Below are 20372 nucleotides of genomic sequence, written 5' to 3' on the forward strand. Positions count from 1 at the left end.
AGCAATGCTTAGCGCGATGGATTTGTTTCCTCGCGCAGGTACTTTGACTAAGATTTTTGGAGTCCAGATCTGCAGAAGTGCTTGAAGTATTCAAGGTTGTCACCTCCTCAGCAATGCATGTAGATAGGGCCCATAGAGATCATATTTTGTATTTAGTATAAAATGCTAGATATTGTATTATAATGTAAATTATGAGCAGGTAATTACTAGAAATGTAATATAATTTAATAAATTAGCTTTTTCATATGTAATTAATTTATATATCATGTAAATTATGAAATTATGTAAATTAAAGAAATTTGAAAATCTTACTTATATGATTTGAGCATGAATGAGATTGTATGGATTCGAAGACAAATTTGAAATATATAGTTAATGCATGAAAATGAATATGAAATTGAGATATATGAATGAGATGTGAATTATGAGATGGTTATGAAAATAATTAATGAGATTTTATTATAAAATATTATTGAAATTTTCAAACAGGTAAATAGTAAAATACGTCAACTGGTAATAAAATAGGGGAAACTCCGCTGGTTTCTCCATCGAAAAATAATTAATATTAAAATATAACAAGATCAAATTATGAAAGGAATAAAGTAAGATAAGATAGGGTGCTCCGGCACCGAATATAGCACACTTTACTCGGCTACACAGTAGTCGGGTGAGGGGTGTTACACCAAAGGTAGAAGCACTACAATGTAAGGCACAGTTGGTAGCTAAAGGCTTTAGAGGAGGGGATTAACTTCAATGAAGTGTTCTCTCCACTTGTGATGTATAGTTCTATCAAGGTCTTACTTGCTATGGTTGCTCTTCATGATTTAGAGCTTGAGCAATTAGATGTGAAGACAATATTTTTGCATGGTGAGCTGGAGGAGCAAATTTATATAAATCAACCTGAGGGATTTGTCATTTTAGGTATCAAAAACCATGTTTGCTTACTTAAAAAATTTTTATATGGTTGGAAATAGTCACCTAGGGAGTGGTATAAAAGATTTGATATATTTATGATTCGTAATGGCATTATTTGTAGCTTATATGACAATTGTGTGTATCATACAAAGCTTTCAAATGAGTCCTTTGTGTATTTGTTGGTGTATGTGGATGACATGATTATAGTTGCTAAAAGCATGTCATAGATTAATATTATGAAAAACCAATTAAGTGATGAGTTTGAGATGAAGAATTTGGGTGCTACAAAGAAGATACTTGGAATGGAGACTACTAGGGATTGAAGTTTTAGAAAATTTTTCTTATCTTAGTAGGCCTATGTTGAGAAAGTGCTTAAGCAATTCAACATGAATAATGCTAAGGCTATTGCTATTTTGTTTACTGCCCATTTTAAATTATCTGCAGACATGTTGCCAAAAATAAATGAGCAGATGGAGCACATGTCCAATGTTCTTATTCAAAAAACAGAGGAGAAGAAGAAGAAGAAGAAGAAGAAAAAGAAGAAGGGGGGGAGGGGCGAGGGGTTAGTAGTATGCCCTAAAGCATATCATTTAGTATGTATCTTGTTCATATTTTATTAATAAAAGGCATTTTTACTTTTCCGTTTACATAATATATTTATGTGTAATAGAAAAGGTCCATTGATATTTTGTTAGAAATTCTATTCTTAAGTTGTTAAGAATATGAGTGACAGTATTTCTAGCACAAAGTATCATAAATAGGTTCACAATCGATGATACTTCATAATAAGGACATAACCTATCCAGAAAGATTGTATTCATGTTTGTTCTCAAGTTATTTATATATGAGATACAAATAAGATGGAATTGTGAGTCTCATGCCATATAACAAACATGATAGGCACTTATAAATGATAAGTAGGCTGAACTAGTGACACTTATAATAAGCACATGGAGTTTACTCTTGTCAATGCATTATCATAAATCATATCAGTGCATATAATCTTTAGACCTGAGATAGCACAGTTATCTTGTATATAGGTGGTTTGAGTTTGATACTGCTTTCATACTTGTACTGTGTATAGGTATATGGGCATGTGTTGGCTCCTACTAGTTATATATGGAGGTAGGTGTTGATCAAGATAGAATCTGTTCCTCTAAGTAAATAGAGATAAAATCCTATGTTCATTTAATTGTTCTTGATGTTTCAAGTTCCTGGCCAGGACAGATAGATTTAATCAGAAAATAGTTTCTGATGAGAAAATCTTTTAATCAAGAACTGGAATTAAAAGAGAACATAATATTCATAGCAAATGGGGTTTGACACAAACCATGACTCCAGCTTGAGTTGGGATTTTGTAACAGAGAGATTCTAGTGCATGGTAACATATGATTATACGTTCATTTAAGGTAAACCTTATTACTGATTGGGTGGCCATAGCATGCTATGCTAGGTGATAACCATGGTCTATGAGGTGCATAAAATGATTTAGAGAAATCATTTATGGTAAGAAAGAGTTCTGATGATATTAAGAGTTGATATCATATCTCTTTGCCAATTAGTGATGAGCCTAGTAAGTCACACACATACACAAGTAATCACCTAATTAAATATGATTTAATTAATTAATTAAAGAGTTTAATTGATTAATTAAATTGGTTTGGTTTGTAATTAGATTGCAAAGTCCCTAGCATGACTTGAAACCAATCTAGATTATTGGATGTACAATATAAGTTAAATTTATATTTAAAGTATTTAAATATGAATTTAATTAATGAGAAATTAATTAATAAAGATTAATTAATTGATTTATATTTGATATAAATTGATTAGAAGAAGAGAAATAATTATTTTGGGTTGAGAACTCAAAATTAAGACACATGGGCATTTTAGTCATTTCACAGGGTGACATATGGCACCATGAGATGGTGATACATGGCATTACACATAAGTTTGCTAAATGTCTTTTAATCATGTAAGATGATTAAAATTAAGATTAAATATAGGTTTGACACTTGGCACAATGTGATTGGGTCAATTAAACCTAGAACCAATCAGAGGGTGACATGTGGTAAGGGTTTAATGTGTTAACCTAGCTAGATAAGTGTTGTTATGAAGAGAAAAAATACAACCAGTAGCTATTCTCTTTGGTGCTGCCACCCAAGAAGGTTTCTCTCTTCTTCATCTTCTTCTCTCATCTATTCCAAGAGATTAGCAAACAATCTCTTGAATAAAAAATACTAAAAATTATTTCTAGTGTTCTGTTTACATCTTTAATCTCTTAAAAGGCAGAACTTGATTTTCTAAATAATAGAAAAAGCTTTAGAAGCTGTTCAAGGGCTGCCATAGGTGTTCTTGGTGTGGACAAGCTAGAGGGACAACATCTGGTGTCCTAAAAACGCATATGAAAGGCACAAATACACTGCAGTGCATCAAGAAGTTAGTGTATTTATTCTTGATTTAATATAGGGTTCTAAAATTAATCTGATTAATTTTAAAATCTTAAATGGCAAATACAGATTCAAAAACATATTAAAAGAGTTTTAATATGTTGTTTATCATTGAAATCAAATAGATAAAAATAAATCTTGCATGATGCATGTGACCCTAGGTGAAAATTTTTGAATTCAATGGTATAAACTTGTGTTTTTCACGCTTCCGCTCCTTCAAAAGGAGGGGGGGGGGGGGGGAGGAGAAATAGAGAGATTGAGGGAGAGAGAGAGAGAGAGAAAGATAGAGAGACACATTCTTGAATTATTTGATTGAGAAAGATTGAAAGACATATTCTCGAATTATTTGATTGATATCAAAATTACGATTCAATTCCCTATTTATGCCAGCCCATGTATAACAATCCTAACAATTAACCTCCCCTTGAAAATCATCCCTACTCAATTCATTATGCACTGTCCATTACTGTCCTCCTTTTTCTTGCTTTCACACTTGCTGAATTTTTGTATAATAATTTCAAGAAAAGCAACTTGGTCATTTTTACGAATACTTCATGGTAGAGGTCCTCTTGTGATAAAGATTCATCTCCTTCCTTTGTCTTCTCCACATTTCAAACCCCTCTTCTTTAAGGATCACGTGATTATTCAATTGCAATTCCATATCACAACCACCATAAGACTGATGCCTTTCCCCTAATTTCTTCCCTCCATTGCTTCATTTCTTCCCCAGAACAACCCCAACAACAAGAAAAAATTCTGATGTAAAGTTCCTTAGGCTCTGTTTGGATGGGATGAGGGAAGAGTAATTAATGGAAGGATAAGGGAGGGTAAGGAAGGGGAAGGGTGAAGAGGGTTACAATAAAAAAAATCTCATGTTTGGAAAGAGGTGAAATAATGAAAATGTAAGGAAATGTAATGTATATTTTTCATGTTTGGAAAGAGGTGAAAGAAGGATAAATAATTATTAGAAGTACAAAAATACTATTTTTTATTAGATAATTTATTAAATAGTAAACTCATTATAATAAATCTTAAATTTATAAATAATAATGGCCCACTATAAATAAATCATAAAATTAATAGATCAAAATAATAATGCGCAAATCTAACAAAGATTGAATAAAAAATAGATTATTTAGAAAAAAAATGATAATTGAAACATAATAATTGAAACAAACTATTGAAAGAACAAATAAAAAAATAATAATTGAAGTATAATAATTGCAGCAAATTATTTAAAAACAAATTATTGAAAACAGAGAAACAATGTATGACCACTTAAGAGAGAAGACATTTATTTGTAGTAATACGCTAGGTTTATTTTTAATGGATATAATTAGATTTTTAATAAAAAATTAAGAATACAATAGAAAAATAAAAAATAAAATAATTTTCAGTCCTCACCTTCCCTGCGTACATTCTCTCTGTTTACATCCCTAGGGTGTAAAAAAAGGTGTAAAAAAAATTGAGATTTGAGGGATAAGGGAGGGCAAGCCTTGCCCTTGCTTAGCCTAACTCAGCTCTTGAGGTATGATAGTTCAACAATTTAATTATTACCATCTTGAATTGAAGATTCCATTCCTTCAGCAAACCCTTGGAAAGAAGAATTCAATCTGAGGGCAAAAAACTGATCTTCATTGCCATCACAATCCTTGTCTTATTCTTCAAGATTGGAGCAATCAATTTTCGCAGAGCCTTCTTTGTAGAAGGCCAGATCATCACCGCCCTAAGAATTACAATCTTCTTCTTCAAGATTTGAACAATCTAGATTTGTTCACCCTTGTAGTGGCAATGGCAAGACCCAATTCTTGAGCTAGTAATTCCAAGATTTGATTCATTTTTTTTATTCAGTTCTCGCTTCCATTATTGGTCCATCTCGAAGGTTGCATGCATTTCCTAGCTCTAGTCTTGAATTTTCTGCTCCCAAGATTGCATTCGTTCCTCAAGACTTAGAAGCTTGGAGTTTCCCCTCACTTGTTTCTTTTTCAACAGTTTTGCTAAAGAAGCAATAGTCAGGTCCTTAGAATCGTTGGGCTCTGATAACAATTGTTGTGACCATGCCACAACCAAACAGAAAATAGAGGAAGGGGGAAAGAAAATAGAAGAAAGGGAAGGAAAACAGAGGAAAGGGGGAAGAAAGGGAGAAGAATAAGGGGAGAAATAGAGAGATCGTGGGAGAGAGACAGATAAAGAGAGACTCCAGAGAATTCTTGAATTATTTGATTGATATCCAAAATTACAACTCAATTCCCTATTTATAGTAGTACATGTATAACAATTAATCCTAACAATTCCCTATTTGATTGTTAAGTTTTTGCATACTTGCTCGACATTTTCTTAGTGTCATATATTGCTATATGGTGTTACTAAATCTCTGCACTATTTCAGTTCCATCAAAGGATCCATTACCAAAGCGTTCTTCAATTTGGACATAGAATTGTAAGTATTCTGTTATTGCTTTTCTAAAAAAAATTCTCCTAAACAAGGGATTATTAATTCCGTATTGGCATTTGGCGGTTTCCTCGAGATGAATTATGAATGACAGGTTGAATGACAGGTTGAAATGTGTATAAATGATAGGTTGAAATGCAATTTCTCAAGATCACTAGTGAGAAATTTTTTATTTTTTCAAATAAAATGCTTGTTTATACAGATGGTTGTTTTTGGTGCCAAACAGATGGTTGATGGAGTTCAAGCGTATGCTTTAAGCTTAGAAACTGAATTTTATCTGACTAGAATTCTTCAGAATTGCCTCATTCAAATTATTTATTATTATTTTTTTTTTATCTTCGCATTAAATACAGAATATTAAAGCATCCTATTGTAACTAATTGCTCACGTATTAAACTTGGGATGCGTTTTATCCTTGCAGGTTTTGTAGCCTTTACTCTTGAAAGAATATGTGAAAGGTAATTCTATTTTTCTTTTATGACTTTGGATCTCCATGAAATTACACAATCTGTGCAAATTGATATCAACGTGTTATTCTCCAAAAGCAAAAATTGACCATGCAAATTGAGCAAGTTAGTTGTAGTTATGTCTCAGAAAAATATCATATACAAAACATTCTCTTGTGTAAATAGAACTCCTAATTTCCATTTCAATCCCCTCATTATTTCATAGAACATGGTTAATTTAATTATCAGATATTGGCTAAGTTAGCCCATTAGTCAAGCTTACGCAATCTCTGTCTGGGGTTGCAGAATGCCAACTCGAAAGGAAAATTTGTTGCCATTGCAGATCTTGAACGATGGGAATATACTAGCAGTGACATTTGTGGATATATAGCTACACTATTAGTACTAAAGGTGTGATATTCCACCTTGCACCACTCAATTTAATGCATTTATATTTGTGCCAATCGATTCTATTTTAGTTCTTCTCTCTTTCCGAAGCATCGCTTCTACATAGGCATGTTAATTTTTGCAGCTTGGTAATTACACAATAATGGAGTAGCAGTTAAAAATACTTATGGATAGTGGTGATGTAATTGTTTATGTGACAGGACTGTTACCCAGAAAGGCTATACAAATTGTTCATAGTCCATTTGCCTTACATATTCATGACAGCATAGAAGGTTTTTACCCATTCATTGATACCAAAACCAAAAAGAAGTTATGGATCGTCTTTCTTTCCTTTTAGTGAGTTTGTCAAAATTCAAAGATGTTCTTTTTTTCTTTGGGAAAAAAGGAAGTTATTTTCTTTGAACATGGCTTAGTTTTTCCATTGATTAGGAAAATATTTTCTAATAGACCAACTTTCCTATGCACTCTAAACACCAAAAAGCACAAAAAAAAAAACAAATTGTTTTCAAGAAAAATATATTCCCTCAAACAAGCAGAAACTTGGCAAATATTTTTAGGATTAGATTCCAAATCAAAAGTTGAAATATATCAAGGTCCACCGCAGCACTATCCCAAATCTAAATGTTTCGATGTTCAATATCTTTAGATGTTGAGTGAGCAAGTGCAATTGCTTGGGATGTTTTTTTGTTCACTATATTTCTGTACGTGAGTAAATTATTACCAAATTTTTGCAGATAAGTTTTGTTCAGAACAAAAAAATTTGAATTGCACTCTACTTGATGACATTGATGAGAGCCAGCTCCCTGATATATGTGGAGGCAGACGACCATTAGTTCCTATCCAAGACAGCTAACCTGATGACTCGCACCGCATTGGATGCTTCAGCTTTCTGCTTTACAATTGGAAGGCTTCATGAACCAAACATAAGATAAAAATGATATTTGATCCCTGCATATCTTTCTTCTCCCCTTAGTTTGTAATCCTTCAACTGAGCCACATTAATTGGGTCACAAATTTAATTTTTAACTCTTGTTGATAGTCTATAGTTTATACAGTTCAGATAAAGAAATGACTACCTCATTGTCTCACCATATCTGTGAAATGATAAGCATCCGCGGAGTCAGCTTTCAAGTACGCCAACCTTTTGACATTAATACAAAGGCGGGAATTTTGCTCCCAAACAGATTAATCTTTGTGGAAATCATCATTTCAGATATAATTCTTTGTATTGAATTTTTGCAATCCAAGACCATGAAGCACCTCAAATCCCTGCCTTTCTGATTAATGAGAATGTCATTTTGATAGTTTCTTTGTGGTGTACTCTTAATGTGGAATTTTGTATCTTTTCTTGCTTTTAATTTTTATAATTATTATTTTTAATCATTTGTGCTAAATTCTATGTTCAAAAATATTGAGATAATTCTTTCACTTTTGAAATCTGGTTCAGCTTGGGATCAGTAATCCTGAAATTGTTAGGGAAATTGGAACCTGATGTAGCCCCTATTGATTCTTTAACTTCATGGCACTTCTCTATTCTTGCATTCTCATTGGTCATCTTCTTGAGAAGAATAGATGGATGGATGAGTTAATTACGACCATTTTCATTGTGAGTTGCTCTGTTTATTGTACATACGGTTGTTTTCAAATTGATATTAAAATTCAATTTATTAGTTGTTAGTTGAATATTTGTTTTGGGAATCTAAAGCATCACCTTCCTTCAAATGATTGTCCATTATTCCAGCAACACAGGCCTATTTCTAGTTTACTATTATTAACAATGAAATGCAGACAATTTCATCAAGCTTAATTCCAGGTAATGCTTCCAGTAACGGTGTTTCCTCTACCATTCTCAGACTGCAGTTGAAAGTTCCAGCTGTGCATTTCCATATCCTAATTCAAATTCAAACCTCGATTGGAAAAGTCAATAGCAGGGAAAATCATTTTGCATCTGATGGAAAATAAAGGCAAGACCTTGAGTTCCAAAATTTCCTTGTTTCCATCAATGATTATCCATTTCCAGGCTTAACAAATGACACATCCAGGATAAGTAAAATGTCATTTTTATAAATGATCAATTAAATGCAGAGGGTTGATTGTAATGCAGTTTCATCTGCTCTTGGTCGCTTTGTTGATGCTGGACTAGATTCATCATCTTTTGGCTCAAGATTCTTGTCAGTTCTGTTTTCTAGAGCCTTGTGCTTTCTGCTTACACTCTGGGAGCTTTCTTCCAGTGTAACACAACCATCGCTTCTACCAACCACAATTTTGGCATGTTCCGGCTCTGAGACTTCCATTTAATTTTGCATTTGACTGTGGGGTGAAGGGTCATCCATGGAAGAGGAAGAAGCCTTGGACTTCTCATCCCACATCTTTCTTATTCTCTGTTGGATTTTAAGGAAGAAAAACTAAGAAAAATGAAAGAGATTTCTGCTGAAACAGAGATTGATTTCTTGTTTTTCTTTCTTACATGCTTTCAGCAATACATGGCTATTTATAGCGCAAAATATCACATGGTTTCTACCTAATCAACAAAGAGAGGAATGGAGCACCTCACTTAGAAGATTAGAAAATCTAGAAAATGCACCATGAGAGCATATATGAAAATTAGTTCTTATCTAGGGTAAAAGACGCAAAAGGAAAAGTGAATCATATGAGCTATCCCAAAGGCTAACTTGAACTTGAAGCAAAGTGGATTAAAAGTTTCATGGTTTGGTGTACTTGAAAGCTAGCAAGCTTTACAGGAAGGCTAAGGTACCCAAATTTTGACATCATGCAGGTTTTCAAAAAGAAATAGTTGTCTTGCTTGATTCTTGAATATAGCCTTAATTAATATTTAAGATGCCAAAACTGCAAGAGAGAGAAATCGGAGTTCAAATACCAATAGCATACCTCAAGCTGTTCATGGAGTCGCCTCTGAATCTCAAGTTGCAGTTCCAAAACTCCCCTGTTTTTGAACCGAAGTTCAGCATAAAAGCAGCTCAATGTTCAATGGTCTACCCAATGAAAGACAAAAAGAATTTCTACGGTAGCTATTATGACATAAAAAGTCCAACTACATAAAGCCCCATGTAACCAACGTTCAGCATAAAATGAGCCCACATTCCATTAATATACATATTTTAAAAACAAAAAAATAAAAATTCTAGAGTGGCTATTAGCGCGCAAGGAGTGAAAACATTTAAGAGCCCCATGCAGCATTCGCATACAAATAGAAGTAGACATCCATTTCAAAAGATCATGTGAGATGATCATGAAAAGAAACTGATTATAGCATCATTCCCAAGTGATTTTGATAAGAAGCTAATTAGATGATCATCAAAATATTAAACAAAAAAAAAAAAATATATATATATATATATATATATATATATATATATATATATATATATATATACACTAACCTACTACACGGTATCCTCGAGTCGTGGGATGAGTATGCGATCTGCAACGTAATAAGGATACATAGAGATAGGCTTAATTAGTAAATTAATTTGATTTGCAGTGTGTCAATTATATTTATTTAATATGTAAATTACATTTATATGGTATAGTTTATTTTTTAATTTTATTTAATATAATATGTTTATAAAAAATTTAAAATTAATTAGTATGATAATTTTTTCAACATAATATATGCATTATTTAATTTTTAATAAAATATTTTAAATATAATTAAAATTAATAACATTTATATTTTCTAAAAGATATTATTTTTTATTAATAAATCAATTAAAAATACTTAGACATGCGCATGAGAAAGAAGAATGTCAATTTTAATCCTCCAACTTCACCAAAACTCATCCAATAAAAAGTTCAAAAATTGGTGTGAAAAGGGCCAGAAAGATGGAAAACATAGAAATTGACTGGAAAATATTTAAGATGCCAAAACTGCAAGAGAGAGAAATCGGAGTTCAAATACCAATAGCATACCTCAAGCTGTTCATGGAGTCGCCTCTGAACCTCAAGTTGCAGTTTCCAAACTCCCCTGTTTTTGAACCGAAGTTCAGCATAAAAGCAGCTCAATGTTCAATGGTCTACCCAATGAAAGACAAAAAGAATTTCTAGGGTGGCTATTATGACATAAAAAGTCCAACTACATAAAGCCCCATGTAACCAACGTTCAGCATAAAATGAGCCCACATTCCATTAATATACATATTTTAAAAACAAAAAAATAAAAATTCTAGAGTGACTATTAGCGCGCAAGGAGTGAAAACATTTAAGAGCCCCATGCAGCATTCGCATGCAAATAGACGTAGACATCCATTTGAAAAGATCATGTGAGATGATCATGAAAAGAAACTGATTATAGCATCATTCCCAAGTGATTTTGATAAGAAGCTAATTAGATGATCATCAAAATATTAAACAAAATATATATATATATATACTAACCTACTACACGGTATCCTCGAGTCGTGGGATGAGTATGCGATTTGCAACTTAATAAGGATACATAGAGATAGGCTTAATTAGTAAATTAATTTGATTTGCAGTGTGTCAATTATATTTATTTAATATGTAAATTACATTTATATGGTATAGTTTATTTTTTAATTTTATTTAATATAATATGTTTATAAAAAATTAAAAATTAATTAGTATGATAATTTTTTTAACATAATATATGCATTATTTAATTTTTAATAAAATATTTTCAATATAATTAAAATTAATAACATTTATATTTTCTAAAAGATATTATTTTTTATTAATAAATCAATTAAAAATACTTAGACATGCGCATGAGAAAGAAGAATGTCAATTTTAATCCTCCAACTTCACCAAAACTTATCCAATAAAAAGTTCAAAAATTGGTGTGAAAAGGGCCAGAAAGATGGAAAACATAGAAATTGACTGGAAAATATTAATAAATTTATATTTTCACAAGTTTCTCAATAACCAAAATGACTGGAAAATCATTTGTTTCTTTACGTCATCCAGCATAGAAAAATGGAAAACAAAAATCCTTCTTTCCCGACTCTTCCTTTATTTCTACCCATTCTCAATACCTTCCTCCAACCATACAAAGGGTAGAAAAAAGGTGCTTGGAATAAGCCTATTAATGATGATCTGATAGACTAATATCGTTTGTTTCTGCTCAACTCTTAGAGGAAGTATAGTTACGAATAAAACTCGAGATGATTGAATGAAAGAAATGGAAGAGTGAGGATGAAGCAGTTTAACCTACCTCCAGTGCACTGGACGCTGTATGCTGCGCAGGATGTTCTTGGCGTCAGGACGTTCAAACTCAATGGACTCCCACAATTCCTCCGGGTATAACTCTACTATTTGAAGAGAAGGGAGAGGAATCGGTTGGCCATTGACCAGCGTGATCAGAGAGAGCGGCATCTGCTTTAGCTTTGGACACTCGACCACCAAAATTACTTTGAGGGAGTTGCAAACCAATTTTCCACCATAAATGCTCTTCATTTGTGGTAAGTGTCTCAAATCAAAATGCTGTAATTTTGGGAGAATTAATTGAGCAATATTGCCACCATTGCTATCATGGGTTTCTTGTTCTTCATCCATTGCTATCAGCTCCTCCATATTTTCACAAAAGTCAACAGAAATAGCTTCCAGGTTTTGAAGGTTTGCCAGCACGACTGGAGGGAACAACTTTTTTATTCCTCGGCAAAAATGTATTTCAAGTGCTTGAAGAAGGGAAAAGGTATTTTGAGGTGTTGACAATGGTATGGAGCGGGAGATGAATCTTTGGATGTCGCAACATTCTGTCCCGTCACAATCGTCAATTTTTAGGCGCTTGAGCTCAGTTACAATCTTCAAGCATGAGATGATTCTTTGGACGTCGCAACGTATAAAGCGCAGATATTGGACATCTTTTGGGATATGCGGGGCATCTTCTCCATCGCTGACACCGCACTCGCAAAAAGTTACAGTTTTCACATATGTTTTCAAATCTGTTGTGATAAAACGTAAAACTCTTTCCCTGACCTGTCCAACAATAATCTGGTATGAGCTTAGATTGGGCGCACTTGTTGAAGTCCGGTATTTGTTGAACTCACCCACATCGTAGAAAATGCATTTCAAAGTTTCCAACTTCCTCAAAGATGCTACCTCCTCTTCTTTAACTGTGATTAATGGCAGCGCAAGGAATTGCATATGGGACAATTTTGGTAGTATCCCTGGCGTTAACTCCAGATATGTAAAACCCAGATCCAAATAACTGAGATTGGACAGCCATTCTATTCCTTCAGGCAATTTTTCAACTCTGGAGTCATAGAGATCCAACTTCTTCAATGCACTAAGTTGGGCTAATGATGGTAAGCAACGTAGCCCCAGACATTCTCTGAGCAATAATGCACTTAGATTCACCAAATATGAGATGGAACCCGGCAATTCTTCAATACCTGTTTGTGAAAGATCAAGCACCTTGAGCCCATGCAATTGCTCGAAGAAAGAATATTCAATAAATCTTAACCTGAAATTTTCACACAACAACAGTGTTGAAAGGTTGGGAAAAGCAGGTGAATAACCAAAAGAAATTTCCGGTATGCGATTGCACATTAGAGAAATTCTCACAAGATTCTTTGACCAATTCCTCAAATCCGGCATTTCAGCTAACTCTTTACCCGCTTTAACAACTACTCGTGGATCGATTTCCATTATTTGGATGGCCATATCCCTAACCAAGTCATGCATCTTCACAAAATATGAATCTTCTTCCAATAAGCAAACCCTTACAAGTCTGTTGAGCATGGTATGGCCCTCATCCAATTTTGCTTGCCTGCTTTCTCCTCTTATTACTCCTTCATCAATCAAATACTCTATTACATTGTCCCTAGCTATAGGATGATCTTCTGGATATAATCCACAATATAAGAAGCATTGTTGCAATGATGAATTATTCAAGCGATTATAACTGAATTTCAATGCTTGGAAAACCTCATTTTCCATTTCACCTTCTCTAACTTTTGATTCTTGCAATTTTCTTAATGCATTCCTCCACTCACAAATATCATCCGCTCCCCTCATGCTTGCAGCTATTGTTATAATTCCAAGAGGCAAACCAGCACATTCGCTTGCAATAGATTTTGCAATCTCCATAACATCTAGGGATAGTGGTTTTCCTAGCTTATCCTGGAACAATTGCCAAGCTTCAAATTCGGGCAGAGACTTCACTTTTATTGTTTCCTGGCATTCCATCTGTCGACAAACATCTAACATACGAGTTGTAAGAATCAACTTGCATCCTTTCTCTCGAGCAAGTATTCCCACTTCCTTTAGAGGAAAATAGTTCCATAAATCATCCAGAATGAGAACAAATTCTTGTTTCTCACTCAATGCTTTTGACAACTTTGCTGCTCTTTTCTTCAAATCATCTTCGTTGGAAAGATCAAAGCCAATAGTTTTGGCAATAGAATTCTGCAATTTATAAATGCTAAGGTCTTGCGATACAGTAACCCAATAAACATTTTCCTGCCTTTGGAGAAGCACGTTATGAATATGTGCTACCAGCGTGGTTTTACCCACTCCTCCCATCCCCCAAATGCCAATGACAGAGACATCATCCATCATTAAAAATTCCTGAATCTTGTCAAAATTTTCTTGAAATTCTTGACCCACTAGTTCTGGGGCAAACAATGCATCTCCCCTACACTCTTGCACATCAAGTAGAAGCCCTCCTTGAAACTTAACTCTTTGATCAATAAGATCTTCAACATTTTCCGTCTTTTTCTCTATAAGCTTTCCTAACTGTATCCTCCGAAGACCTGGTCCTGCTTCTAGTTCCATGGTTCCGATGTCATTTTTCAGCCTTCCTACATTATTCAGCCAATTTTGAACTTCATTCTTCCGTTTCTTGCTACTCCTGGACTCTGCACCTTCTAGTTCTTTAATTACATCAATTTCCATGCTTTCTAGTCGTTCCAACTTTCTTTTGAGAGCTTGCTTTTTTTCCTCAAAGTTTAAATTATAATCCGCTGTCGAAATTATGGCTTGTCCCAGCAGATCCATCCTAAAACAAAAAAATGGAAATATATTATATAAAATAGTAAAGTACAAAACAAATGTGTTCAGCAATTTTTCAAACAAAAGGCCTATGTTACTTATGAAAAATAGTAATTGCCAATCGCAAGCATTACAATCCATCAAATTTAGAAAAATAATAACCACAAAGAAAAAAAATAAAAATAAACCTTTCATCATGAAAAATACAACAAAAATAGACGAAATAATAAAAAATTCAAAACTTTTCAAGTTTTTACTATTATAATGAAATCTTTTCTTTTTGGTAATTTTATTCTAATTTTAAGGTAAAGTGTTTATATGGTCCAAGTTTAAAATTTGTTCTAAACCACTTTACCTAACAGGATTTTGATAATATAATTGATCTCTCCAATTTTGACATTAGACTTAAAAAAAAATCTTTGTAATTACACTAAAATTATAAAATTAAAACAAATAACTATAATTATAAAAAAAATAATAGAAAATCTTTGAATTTTTGTTTTTACTAATAAGCCAACTGAAATATATAGCATACTAGTGGTACCTATGGAGACAACCACAAATCTATACGTCATTTACATAGTTGCTTAGGGATGAGCAATTTCAAATCAGAATGGAACTAATCAAATTAAATAGACTAAATTTTTTAAAATATAAAACTAAAATTGATTTTAAAAAAATCGAATCAATCAAATGAAATTATTTCGATTTAATTTGATTTAATAACTTGGTTTGTAGTCATAGCTGGACACATATAGCAGAGAAGTAGGAACACAAATTTTTTTTTTTTTAATAAACCCTAAAAATTAGCCTATAAAAGTGTGTTACCTAATTTAACAGGGACTCCTCAAAAATTGTCACTTAGCAAAAAATAACTTATAAAAGTGTGTCACTTAGTTTAATAAAGATCTTTCAAAACTACCACATGACATATTAAAAGAAATAATATATCAAGTGATTATATTAAATACAAAATTTTATCAACTATTATTATAAAATTATATCAAGTGATATTAAAAAATACTATATGCCATATTGATAAACTTAAAAAATAATGTAATTTTATGATTATATAAGCTATTATTAAAAAATTATATCTAACTGTTATTACAAAATTATATCAACTGCTACAATAAAATTATATCAGTTACTACTGAAAAATTACACCAAATATAAAATTATATCAACTGCTACTAAAAAATAGCCATGTGTCATATTAGTCAACTTAAAAAGCAATATAATTTTAATTTTTTTCAAAATTTAAAATTAAACACTATTTATATTTATATTCTTTATTAAAAAAATTGTATCAAATGCTATTAAAAAATTATATTTATGAGTTGTTATTAAAAAAATATATCAAATAAAAATTATATCAACGACTATTAAAAAATCGCCAAGTCGCAAATTAATCAAAATAAAAAGAAAATATAATTATAAAACTATACTAGCAACTATTAAAAATTATGGTAGTTGCTATAAAGGAAACACATCAAATACAAAATTATATCAGCTGCTACTACAAAATCACTAGGTTTGACTTAAGTATACCCATTTCCTTTGATGCTATCCTTAATTGGTGTAGTAGTTCTGAAATTCGCAACATAACCCTATTCCTATCCACTTTATTCTATTCTCCACTTCCCTTGCTTCTAGCTCAGATGCTACTTTCATTGTGAAACCTAAATCCTACAGTTAGCTATTCCAACATCTCCTTCACTATGTTATTATTTTCTCATTCTCTTAGTTAAAAGGGACTAAAAGCCCTAATAACTAGCTTTAGCTATTCCTTGTCACCATTCTGATTATTCTTTCACCCTCAGTATCACCTTCACTTAAATAGTGAACCTTACAATATTATGGGGAATGCTACCCACAGAACCTCCAAATCTCTATCCACTAAAATAGCATCATGTATAGGGTTCAACAAAACTGCATAAAGTTTCATAGTGCAAGCAGGACCATTTCGATAGCCGAAATATAGACTTTCAACTTATGAAGGTGCTCACTATTCATGTGACTATTTATGCTACTGTTCACACAATTATTCATGTGGGTTTGATTGCCAAAGTTCCACCTTTTGGATGTCGAACTTATGCTCACTAAGCCCTTATATTCTTGTTTCTTTCTACATCCTAGAGATAATTTCTTACCATCTAGTTTCCTAGAGTCAATTCCCATCATATCTAATGCCATAGCTCAAGTCCTTGTTCTTCTTAGTGATCTAGGACTAGCACTTCTATTTTCCACTTGTTTGTTATATCTCCTACTACTATTTTGTTACTCCAGGTGTTCCTTTAATTATCACCATCAATGGGGTTTCACTTACTAATAATAACTCCATTTTGTAACTTTATTAGAACTTCCTGTAACCTAGTCCAGATACTGCACTTATGATTTCTAAACTTGACTACAATCCTTGATATTTTTGCACTTCAACTTAAGGCTCTGTGCCTCTATTCCTTCCTTCTTCTCTCTAATATATATGAATCATTAGATTAACCTCTTTTCATCTTACTACCCACTAAATCCACTTCAATGCCTCATCTAACAGTTCAAGACACCATTACATACACTTTCACTTCTATACACTCTAAGTGAATTAAAACATATATTATAATGTTATGTGTTAAACTACTATTCATTTATAATATTATTTTTTTAATTGTAAACTCTTTAATAGTGTGTGAGATGCCTCTTAGATTTAATTTTTTTAATATTGATTATATGTTTTATAAAAATTATATAGCAATATATATATATATATATATATAGATAGATAGATAGATATATAATTTTTTTGTATTTATAAGAAGATTTAAAATTACGAAATTATGTTTTATTTTTGAAATTTTCATAGTAAGTCTCACTTTCTCTCCTATTTTCTCGTGAATTTATAACATTTTTTTTTATTAATATACTTCCACTTTTATTAACTTATATCTACCATAATTTATTATAATTCTACAAGAAATTGTATATATCATTATAATAATTTATAGAGTACTTTTAAAAAATGCACCTTGTAATTTAATACATTATAATTTAAGCGATAAAATTTTCATTTTTATCTAATTTGTATCTTGAAGTTGTATGCCATTACCATTTCCTCCATTAGCAGAATGCTAACGATATATTAATGCTAATTGAAATACGAAATTGCCATATCAAAATTGAAGAACAGTCGATGAAATATACTCATGGGGTTTTTCATCTTATAATGAAAATATAAAAGCACAAGTATTATAGTAGATAATAAACCACATATCATTTGATTTATCATATGGATTGCAAGAGACATAGAATTGCAAATTCTATCTTCAAGCACAACCATTCAAGTTTCAGCATATAGCTAAAGCTCCAACAAGCCAATGCCCACACTCCTCTCTCTCCAGAAATTGTATGAAACTTCATAATTTTTATCAGCGGCAGGTCTAAATTTAATATGATCATTAAGTTATTAATTATTAATAATAAAATATAATTAAAAATAAAATAATTAAATACATTAAAATTATAGGTAGCCACTTAGTTATTTGATTGTACTTTTAATAACTTATTGGTTATAAATTTAAGAATTTTTCACAATTATGATTAATAAATATAAATATATATTAATTTTATTTAAATTTTATTATTATGCATTAATAAATTAAAAAGTTACATATTAATTAGCACTACTAATGAACTTTTTTTAATATATACATATTAATGATTATTAACGATAAAAATGTATATTTTTTACAATTATAATTTATAAATATAAGATATATATTAGTTTTATTTAAACATGGATAGATTAGGAGAGGTAGTCAAGTGGTTTAAGGCATAGCATTGGAACTACTATGAAGGTTTTTGTTTGTCAAGGGTTTGAATCTCTGTTTCCGTGCCCTCACCTAATTCACCAACGTTACATAACCGACCGCAATTTAATTTTTTTTGTTAAAGGTTAAGAAATTAAAAAGTCACACATTCATTAGTGGTAATAATAAAACTAATAAATTTTATTTAGTATATATACAATTTTTATGTAATATATACATATTAATTATTATTATTATTATTATTATTATTATTATTATTATTATTATTATTTAATTTAATATATATATATTATAAATTAATTATTATTAATGATAATAATGTAATTTTTTTTGCAATTATAATTAAGGGTGAGCATTATTTGGTTTAAATTAAATAAATCGAACTGAACTGCCTTAATTTGGTAATTCAGTTAGGTTTTTAAAATAATTAGGTTTGGTTCGGTTCGGTTTTATATTATAAAAATTTCGGTTATTGCGGTTCGATTCGGTTTTGAAGAGAAAAAAATTAGTTAAACCGAACCGAACAGAATAGTAATTTTATATATTCAATCAAACCAATTCGAATCAAACCAAATTTTGAATTGATTTATTTTTATGGAGAATTTATGAATTATATGTATATATATATATATATATATATATATATATATATATATATATATAAATTATTTAATTTTATTGATTAATGGTTATTAGGTTCAAACCAAAGTCAAAATTAGACCAAATAAATTCAAAATCAAGTTTAAATTAAAAAAATTAATCAAAAAACAAAACAGATCGGTTTGAATCAAACCAAACTGAACCGAAATAAAGTGGTTCAATTCGATTCAAATTTTCATCCATTTCGATTCGGATCGTTTTCTAAAATATGTAATTCGATTTTCATAATTTAATTCACTTTGGTTTGAACCGAATGCTCACCCCTAATTATAATTTATAAATATAAATATACATTCATTTTATTTAAATTTTTATGTTAAGCATTTACTAAATAGTTAAATTGTTAAGCTTGCTAGAGCAACCCTCTATTTCAATCTCCAGCGAAGATTAGAGTTTGCAGATTTGATCTATAATTTGTCTAGATTAGAGCAGGATTTATTGTACAAAAGAATCTTCAAAGTATACATATATTTTTGAGCTCCTCTGTAATTCTTTGTACTCTTTATATCGTGTGATCTTTGGTAGAATGAATCTATTTACTTATTAAAAAAACACATGTATACAAGATTCAATTCATTACTTTTTTAAGTCATAAGATTATTATAAATTAGAATCGCAAATAACACCACTCTAAACATAATACCCAGAAATGAAACCAAAGGGAAAAAGCAGCATCATGTACCTGAATTAATTAATTGGTGAATATGTAGATCAGAAGCAGCTGAACCAATTATCAGAACACCTCTGTGAGGAAGAAGAGATATCCAGAGAGATTAAAGTCAATGTATTATTCCGATTAGCGTCCTTCGAAGTTATTGAGAAAGCGCGTCTTGCTTTCTTTCTTTCTTCCTTTTGTAAGCAAGAAGGAAAGTTCCTTCATCCTTGTAAAGTGAGGTGTCATTAAGAAAAATAACAAAGTATTGCCTACCACATGTTTTTATGGATAAGATCTTAAGAAAAACATTAAACTATTGGTAAATTACTATTATGTCTTTGTATTATATTAAAATTAATTATTTAATTTTTATTTTTTAAATATTAATAGTAGTGTTTAATCTACATAATTTTAACTATTCTTACTATTTAGATCAATGTTTTAAAATAAGTTAGCTAACATTTTCTTTGATAAAATCTAATAGTTACAAAATATAAAGACATTTTAATTAAGTAAAAAAAAATTACAAATTAAATAATTAATTTTAATAAATTACAGGGACTAAAACTCATTTATTCTAAAAATATCATGG

At 31.0% G+C, this 20372-nt stretch overlaps 1 protein-coding gene and 1 long non-coding RNA gene across 8 annotated transcripts; one reads left to right on the forward strand and one right to left on the reverse strand.

Moving 5' to 3' along the window:
* The first annotated feature begins 4893 nt into the window (after positions 1-4893).
* LOC110638396 (uncharacterized) lies at positions 4894-7804 on the forward strand. Of its 2 annotated transcripts, none has more exons than XR_009143544.1 (4): positions 4894-5804; positions 6238-6274; positions 6569-6673; positions 7405-7804. It is a non-coding gene; the product is annotated as an uncharacterized LOC110638396 (long non-coding RNA). The 2 variants fall into 2 exon arrangements; XR_009143543.1 differs by lacking the exon at positions 7405-7804 and adding an exon at positions 6871-6984.
* An 838-nt stretch (positions 7805-8642) lies between these two features.
* LOC110638398 (probable disease resistance protein At4g27220) lies at positions 8643-20021 on the reverse strand. 6 transcript variants are annotated; one of them, XM_058135402.1, is made up of 6 exons: positions 19808-20020; positions 11862-14648; positions 10601-10655; positions 10072-10112; positions 9560-9614; positions 8643-9051 (listed from the first exon to the last, which is right to left on the reverse strand). In XM_058135402.1, the coding sequence occupies exons 2-6, from the start codon at positions 14645-14647 to the stop codon at positions 8965-8967; spliced, it is 3024 nt and encodes a 1007-aa protein (XP_057991385.1). In that variant the 5' UTR covers position 14648; positions 19808-20020; the 3' UTR covers positions 8643-8964. The 6 variants fall into 6 exon arrangements, with proteins under 6 accessions (XP_057991385.1, XP_057991388.1, XP_057991389.1 ...); XM_058135405.1 differs by lacking the exon at positions 10601-10655 and having other exon boundaries at positions 19808-20021; XM_058135406.1 differs by lacking the exon at positions 10072-10112 and having other exon boundaries at positions 19808-20021.
* Between the last annotated feature and the right edge of the window lie 351 nt (positions 20022-20372).

The sequence above is a fragment of the Hevea brasiliensis genome, chromosome 14 (assembly GCF_030052815.1).
Source record: "Hevea brasiliensis isolate MT/VB/25A 57/8 chromosome 14, ASM3005281v1, whole genome shotgun sequence".
Lineage (NCBI taxonomy): Eukaryota > Viridiplantae > Streptophyta > Magnoliopsida > Malpighiales > Euphorbiaceae > Hevea > Hevea brasiliensis.

What these genes read in the sequence shown, in the direction of transcription:
- LOC110638398 (XM_058135402.1), bottom strand. Translation starts at nt 14,647, where the DNA reads ATGGATCTGCTGGGACAAGCCATAATTTCGACAGCGGATTATAATTTA. An exon ending in CAGCGTCCAGTGCACTGGAG is followed by an intron (nt 10,656 to 11,861) that starts GTAGGTTAAACT and finishes GTTCAAAAACAG; the next exon opens with GGGAGTTTGGAAACTGCAAC. An exon ending in GACTCCATGAACAGCTTGAG is followed by an intron (nt 10,113 to 10,600) that starts GTATGCTATTGG and finishes ATTACGTTGCAG; the next exon opens with ATCGCATACTCATCCCACGA.